Source organism: Diabrotica virgifera, chromosome 3 (assembly GCF_917563875.1).
Source record: "Diabrotica virgifera virgifera chromosome 3, PGI_DIABVI_V3a".
NCBI classification, from domain to species: domain Eukaryota; kingdom Metazoa; phylum Arthropoda; class Insecta; order Coleoptera; family Chrysomelidae; genus Diabrotica; species Diabrotica virgifera.
The window spans coordinates 36,625,083-36,633,000 of NC_065445.1; the positions used below are offsets into that span (position 1 = coordinate 36,625,083).

Consider the following 7,918-nt stretch of genomic DNA (forward strand, 5'->3'; position numbering starts at 1 on the left):
TTATTTCACAAATTGATTTCTTTTTATTTTACTTCGATTCCTCTTTTTCCTTAAACACTATTGACAGGAAAGGTATTTTGTGAACTCAATTAAGAACCCTGAGATAAGAAAAGCATATATTTATTAACAGGTTGACTGCCCATGTATAAATAAAAAAAATTGCCCCATATGCCAAGCACATATTAATATTAAACATGCCTTTCTGAAATAATTACTCTTTATTTAAATAAAAAAAAATTCAGAATAATGAAAATTTTTCAAAAAAAACCGTTAGCGGGCGTATGCGCCCGCCCGGGCACAGGCGGCATATTTATGCCCGTGGTGCCAGCGGGCGTCGTACTGGCGGTCGCTTATTCGAGTCTGAACTTGTCAAGCAGAGAAGTGCCACAGTGCCAGACCAGACTACTCAGTATATCTTTGACTGTTGTTTGATGTATGTGTTGTGTAACAATGAGTAAACGAAGCAGAAAAATTGTTGAACTTGCTTTGAGAGATGCTGAAATGTCAGGTAATAACGATATTCATTTTTGAAATAGATATTATTTTTTTGAAATCCACGGATTTTTAATTTTTTTGTTATGGTTCTTTTTATGAGGATTTTTCAGTGCGTCACTAACGATAGAAAAAAAGGTAAGTCCGTGATAATATATATTTTAGTGACATGCCATTTTAGTTAAATCTGACAGTTGTCAAATTTTATTTGCAATTGGGCATAAAAACAAATCAATTGTCTTTATTGCATTTATAATATGGTATTTTCTTTGATTTGTATATTCTTATAAATATAAATTGTACAGATTATATTCGTAGATATATTATATAATTAGTAAATAAATTGTTTTCTATTATAGCGTCATCTATCGACAACTAGAATAATCACAGAACTAGAATAATTACCAAAGTAATCACCGACGTGCCTTTTTTTCTGTCATATACAACTTAATGCGTTAGAAAGTTACCGAAAAACTGTGTCGCACTGAAAAATGCTCATGAGAAAAAGCATAGTTACTATATTTCGTATTTTTTATTATTTCAGGTGACGAATCTGACCCCTTTAGTTCACTTGATTCCGATCTTGATCCCATGTTTTTGCCAACCAGTGATGAAGAAATATTATCCAGTTCAGATTTCTCAGACATAGAAGCATCTTCAGACATGTTTTCTCAGAAAATAACATTGTCCAAACCCAAGTCAAATATTAAACGCAAATTGCAATCATCCAAAATCACTTCAAAGAAATTGTGTACGAGGAATGTTTTGGAACAACCAAGCTGTTCTACATCACTCTTGCCCGATGATGCCTCTGAGGAGGAAGAAGAAGTTGCTGATGCTACAGCCAGAATTCCATTTACAGCAACAGACGACAATATGTTATCTAAAAATTTGGAAAGGGAACAGAACAATATTTCATCTGAACAATTGGAAGAATTTTTTGATGTTGAAACTTTAGCTCAAACTCAATTAGCAGATACTGACGATATCCAGGAAAATGAGGTTGGAGCAAATCAAAATGTTCTAGAACATACGTGGACGCAGCCAATTGGAAATCATCACGAATTTGAATACTCTGCGGAAGATGGATTATGTGGCAATTACGCTGCAATCCTTATAAATGATTTATCGCCTTATAAGTGTTTTCGTACTTTCGTTGATGATGAAATAATTGACGAGATTGTAAATCAAACAAACTTATATGCTACTCAAATATTGTGTGATTCCAACGATATTACCAATGATTCAAGACTACAGAGATGGGTTCCAACCGATAAAAAAGAAATGATTAGATTTCTTGGTATAGTTGCTTACATGGGTCTGGTAAAAATGCCTTCTTTGGAAAAGTATTGGAGCAACGACGACCTATATAAAAATGTTATTATACCAAAAACTATGTCCCGAAATAGATTTCAGCTGCTTCTTAGAATGTGGCACTTTTCGGATAATGAAAGATGTCCAGAAGGAGATCGTTTATTCAAGGTGCAGCCATTACTAGAAAAACTTATCAAAAATTTTCAAAAAGTTTATACTCCAGGTCGTACATTTTGTGTAGATGAGTCTATCGTTCCATTTCAAGGAAGATTGATATTCAAACAATATATTCCCCAGAAAACGCACAAATACGGAGTAAAACTTTTTAAATTATGCGGTGGCAATGGATATACATGGAATCTACGCATATATGCTGGAAAGGAAACAAGGGAGGGCAACGCTTCTGTACCAACTAACATTGTCATTAATCGCTCAAAGGACCTACTAAATTCAGGACAAACTATTATTGCTGATAACTATTATACAAGTCTTGAACTAACAAATATTTTGTTGGAAAATAAAACACATTATATTGGTACATTGAGAGCTAACCGGCGTGGAAATCCGAAAGATGTCATACTCAAAAAGTTAAAAAGAGGGGAAGTATTTGGACAGGAAAACGAAAAAGGTGTATGCGTCTTGAAGTGGAAAGATAAGAGGGATGTTCTTCTTCTCACTACTAAGCACACTACAGAAACCGTAGCCATACAGCGACGCAGTGGTGTGGTTCATAAACCGAAGTGGTATCGAAATAAAGTGGTATCGAAAACTAGCGATAGAATTCATTCTGGGGACAGCGGTTGTAAATTCTCACATAATATACAACCAACTTGCTAACAAAAAAGTAAAAATTACAGAGTTTCGGGAAGAATTAGTGAGATCCCTGCTAACTTATGATGAGATAAATGATGATGAAAGTGAAACAACACAATCGACGTCAATGAAATCAGCACAAATTCATAAGCTACTTAAAAAAGAAGGGCCTTTTAATAAAGCCAGAAGATATTGTAGAGGCTGTTATGCAAAAAAACTTCGTGGAGAAATATCCAAAAATCGTGTAAAAAAAGTTGTGACCTATTGCAATATTTGCGAGGACAAGCCTCACTTTTGTTTGGATTGTTATAATATACATTCAAAGTAGTTATATTAATTTGTTCATAGTATAATGTAGCCTTTTTTCTTGTGTGTAGTAGATTTACTTTAATTTTTTATTAAAAAATAAAAATAAATAAAAATTGTAGTTTTCTTCAATATTTGTCTAGCAATTCTATAACTCGCATTTATATGCGAGGCTTGTATGCCACAGCGGTCGTATACTGTATCTAAAACCATTCTAAATACGACCGCTGGCAAATATAGACATACAATTTTGTCGAGTGCATAGCAGGCGTATACACCCGCCGGGGCATATCGGGAAAATTAGGTAGCGGGCGTATACGCCCGCCCTGGCAGTCAACCTGTTAATCTGGCGTCTGAAATATAATTTATTAAATAATCTTTTTGTTTGAATTTGCTAATTGCATCATAATTAATTTGTTTATTGTTTTATCTAATTTCAAAAATTACAATATAATATTAGTATATATTGTATAATGTATAGTAGCATGACATCATTAATTCAATTATTTCTAAATATATTCTTCCATATACAGTGAAAATCCGATAAGTCGGCCCCGATAACCCGGAAGTCTGGCTAACCCGGACCGATTTTCATCAGACAAACATTTCAACAATAAAAATGTATGTATTATGTTAAAACATTATATCTGTAGCCGCTATCTGGAATGTCTTAAAAATATCGAATTTCATTGATAAAATATCCCACTGATCTTCGCTTCGACCATAATATAATATTTGGGAGATAATGGGTATTTGTGTAATTTGAACTATACGATAGTAAAAATGACTCATGGCACGCGACGGCAGAGCAACGTGTATTATCACAGGCTATCAAAAACAACAGGCCCCTGTTATTCCTTTATTTATTACCAACTGTCTTAGCATTGTTTAAAAAAAGACTAAAAGTCTATTTAAAAAATTCTTTTTCAAACAATGGTCTTTTAAACAATGAAAGAGCCACTGTTCTTAAATAACATAACATCGTTCCGATGGCAGACGAAATTGACACAACCAAAACTGACTGAGTTTTTTTACCTAGAAATGAACAATACTCTATAATGTCTATACTATACTCTATATAACTATAGGTAAGTTAGATGTGTACTATGCATATATATTTCATGTTATTTCAATTATAACGGACTTTATCTATAAGTATACCATATTTTATCAATTTTTACCATACTCTCTGGCTAACCTGGATTTTCGATAACCCGGATCGGCTGCGGTCCCGATTAATCCGAGTTATCGAGTTCCACTGTATTTATTTTTCTTAATATGTATGCAAGTTGGTGTGTTGTGAATAGGGTCGTATCCAACTTGATGTCTATGCATTTTGGATTTATCATAGTTATGCATGACATTGCAATTGACAGAAATTGTGGTGACATCTGGTGACTAGCTCAATTAGAATCAAGCAAATGTATTCATTGTGTTGACCAACTATTCTTTTTTAACACGTTGACGGACAACAACGTCTATATAAGTCTAATGTCCATTAATGTAGCTTATACATTTGAAGCAGTGTCCATCAACGTATTAAACAATACCTTCGTTTTCAAGAATCATGTAGATGGAGAAGATCTACATTTTCTGGACAACAAATTGCCAGAATTATTAAAAGCATTATTGTTGAACATACATAAGAGAATTTGGATATAACATGATGGCGCTCCAGTATATTGATATACTTACCAATAAATCTTTATTCTTTCTAGGTATGTTTTTTAATTCCATAAGAAATGTAAGTATTCTATTAAAATACTCTTGATCTTCTTTTAAAGACTGATGTAGATTGTCTACACATGATTTCAATTCATGTGCATGATCTTTCATATCAAACTCATGTATTAGCTTAAACTCCCAAGTTAGGAAGTTGCAGTAAGAGTCTCTTACTATGGTATCATCCTTGCAATCTGGAAAAATATAAAACCATGATGCAAAAATACTTAACACCTTGGCTGCGTTATGAGACGAAAAGACCTCGTATTACACTAAGGGTTGGCTGCATCTACTGTGTAGTAACACACTGGGCAAATGTTCACTACGGGACATAATATATGTCTCGTAACGCACTCAACGTAAGTTTATAAATATCTCTAAAGGCAGCCAAGGTGTTAAATTGTTTATTGTATTACCTTTCTTACTATCTGTGAAACGTTTCTTCAATAAAATTTCATAGCATTTGGTTCTAGCCGACTTTATATCATTTTGACTAGTATAAAATTGTTCACAAAGATTTGTTATTAAAGTAAAAACACCATCTTCAACTTCTTCATCAGTTTCCATGATCGTTTTTAGACTACACTAAAATCTACAGGGTGTTGTATAGCGCAACAATTATGAAGATTTAATAATTGAGAATAATAATATAAAAACAACATTCATTAAATAAAACAGAACAGATAAAAAACAACATTAACAGTATATACTATTTATGTATTTATACAACAAATTTGATCAAACATCCAACGATAATAAATAAAAGTGAAGTTAGACGTAGACGTTTTTCTTCTTTCTACCTACAAGTAATTTGACAAATTACGTTAAAAATATTTTTGTGCACCCTTTAAACTTTACACCAGACACCGTCACTGAGCGCAAGTTGTAGTAGCATGCGCAGACGTAAAATACAGTTGAATAGTTGAGTCCATGGTTCTTTATAGTTGCAGAAATGGTACAATGCGACAAGCGAGTACTGGCGGCTGGCGGCTGACCTTCTCGTATTCTGCATTTGTCTGCATTTGTCGCATTATGATATTGTCTTACTTCGTTTCCATTTGTATTTCTATTATTATATGTCTTGTTACCTTCTTTTATCCTGTCAAAACTATTTTTGTATCCGTTTGTTGTATTTCTTCTTCCGCCTCTATATGTTTTATTCATGTGGTACATTCCTGCAGTTTCCGTTCGAGTTAGCGATTCTTCGTTCTTTGCGCTTGTTATCGCTTCCGCTAAAGTGCTAAAGTTCTTGGCTTTCAAAATTGTCTTTATCTTGTCATTTTTTAAACCGTTAGTAAACACGCTTATTGCAATTTTTTCGTTTACTTTGGCCAGCACTTCTTCTGCATCTCTGTTTCCCTCTGCTTGTGCTATTGTTAATTTAGCCATGAGCTCCTCTAAACTTCTTCCAAATTTTTCTATTGACCTATTCTCTTGTTTCGCTGAGTTGATCTCCGCTGACAGAACAGGGATAGATTGTTTTACTAGAAACTTTTCTTTAATATCGGTTATTAGTGCCGCGTTTGAGTTGTAAGTAGTCTTCAGTCGTAATTTTGCTGCTTGCGTTAGTTTCACCTTCAACAGGTACTTTGTTAGTTGCGGTTTTCCCTCATTATCTAAAAATTCATCGTACAGTTCAATTGCGTCTATGAATGCTCTAATTGATTCTTCGGTGTTTCCTATGTGAGGGATCAGGTTCCCTGCTGTTTTCAGTTCGAATTTCTCTCCCAGCTTGTCGTTGTTATGTTCAACTTGTCTTTTCCGTAGTTCTGTTTGGACTTTTTCGATTTTTTCTCCAATTTTTGCAATAATATCTGCAATGAATTTGTCTTCTGCTGCCTTACAGCTGTCACCTTTGTATATTTTATGCACCGTCCTAAACTGTTCCGTGATAGTCCTGAGTTTTTCCACCCATTTATCTGTGATTAGCTTATTTTTCCTTCGTTCTATAGTGTCTTTTGTGAGATTCCTATTTAATATAGTTATATCTTCCAGAACACGTTGAAATCTTTCCTCGAACATAAATTCGGCTTGGCCTGACTACGTTACTCAATAGTATATGGCCTAGTGTCTCGAAGTCTCAATTACTTCGTAAAGCTTATCATTGCCGTTAAGTTTATCAAATATAACAAACTATAACATATAAAATATTATAATAAAACATAAATGTAAGTAAAATAAAAGGATCAATAATATTGGATAACCGTCAATATTTAAAGTGTCAGTAAATAAGTAAGTGAGTAATTATATAATAAAAAAAATAAAAATGTCAATATGAAAATTAAAAAAAATAGTCATCAAACTTACTTCATAAGCAGTTAAACTGTATTGTATTAAAAAGAAAAATTACTCACGAATATGGGTTCATGTGTCTATGCATTTGGTCCTGGATTCTGGGCGTCTAACCTCAGCATCTCCATTGATTTAGATACTTCCTGTCGGATGTGGCGTCGAAGCTGCTTCTTCCATCGTCGATACAGTAGCCATCCGACGATGATTATGGCCAGGCTGAACGATACAATTCCCAAAACTCCAGGGATTGATAGCTTCTCGTTTTCGCCGGTTTCAGCTGTCACACCTCCGCTGTTGCCTGCTTGGTTTATGAAGATCTGTTCCTCTTTTTCTTTATTCTGGTTGTTTCCCATCTTACGTGTAGAGCTGCATACCTCAATCTATATGCGAACCAGAAAACTCCATTCTTTAACTTAAGGCACGGGTCGCCATGTGATGTTGGGGGTTGCTGGACGAAGACACTATCCCGAACAAACAAACTTAAACTTTTTACATAACTTTATTCTTACAAGGTTAAAGGTACAATTACAACTACGTCGACCGACATTATCGTTAGGATAGGTCAAGGTGACCCATATCTCGGTAACTATATCCCCTGACTACGCGCCAGCAGAGTTCAGCGAACACACTGATCCAACAACGATGTCTCAGGTACTCGACCTTCCCACTTATATCTATTATATTAAAAACAATGCCCATATGTATTACCATATATGGTTATGCTATACGTATTTCAATAATGACGTGTGCTTTGTTTGCAGTCTTGCGAATGAGTTGAATACTTTGAACTTTGCTACTGTCGTAATAAATTATACAAATTGCAACTATAATATTGACCTTAGGGCCGGTTGTTCGAACGCTAATCAAGAATGATCATTATCAAATAATTAATTACTGTCAATGTCAACTTTGTTTGGGTCGTTAAAAAGTCTGTGGAGTCTATAATCAATTAATATAACAATAATTATTAACATAATTA

General features: G+C 34.2%; 2 protein-coding genes across 2 annotated transcripts in view; one reads left to right on the forward strand and one right to left on the reverse strand.

Moving 5' to 3' along the window:
* The window catches only part of LOC114338394 (gamma-tubulin complex component 6), a 46,184-nt gene extending 40,777 nt beyond the window's left edge, over positions 1-5,407 (reverse strand). Inside the window, exons 1-2 of the mRNA XM_028288985.2 lie at positions 5,064-5,407; positions 4,621-4,841 (exon numbers count right to left, since the gene is read on the reverse strand). Of these exons, the coding sequence (XP_028144786.2) occupies positions 4,621-4,841; positions 5,064-5,214 (372 nt within the window). The 5' untranslated portion in view covers positions 5,215-5,407. The remainder of the gene's footprint in view (positions 1-4,620; positions 4,842-5,063) is intronic.
* On the forward strand, positions 357-3,041 carry LOC126881833 (piggyBac transposable element-derived protein 4-like). Its single transcript, XM_050646432.1, has 2 exons — positions 357-508; positions 1,037-3,041. The coding sequence occupies exons 1-2, from the start codon at positions 436-438 to the stop codon at positions 2,641-2,643; spliced, it is 1,680 nt and encodes a 559-aa protein (XP_050502389.1). The 5' UTR covers positions 357-435; the 3' UTR covers positions 2,644-3,041.
* Positions 5,408-7,918: the final 2,511 nt, after the last annotated feature.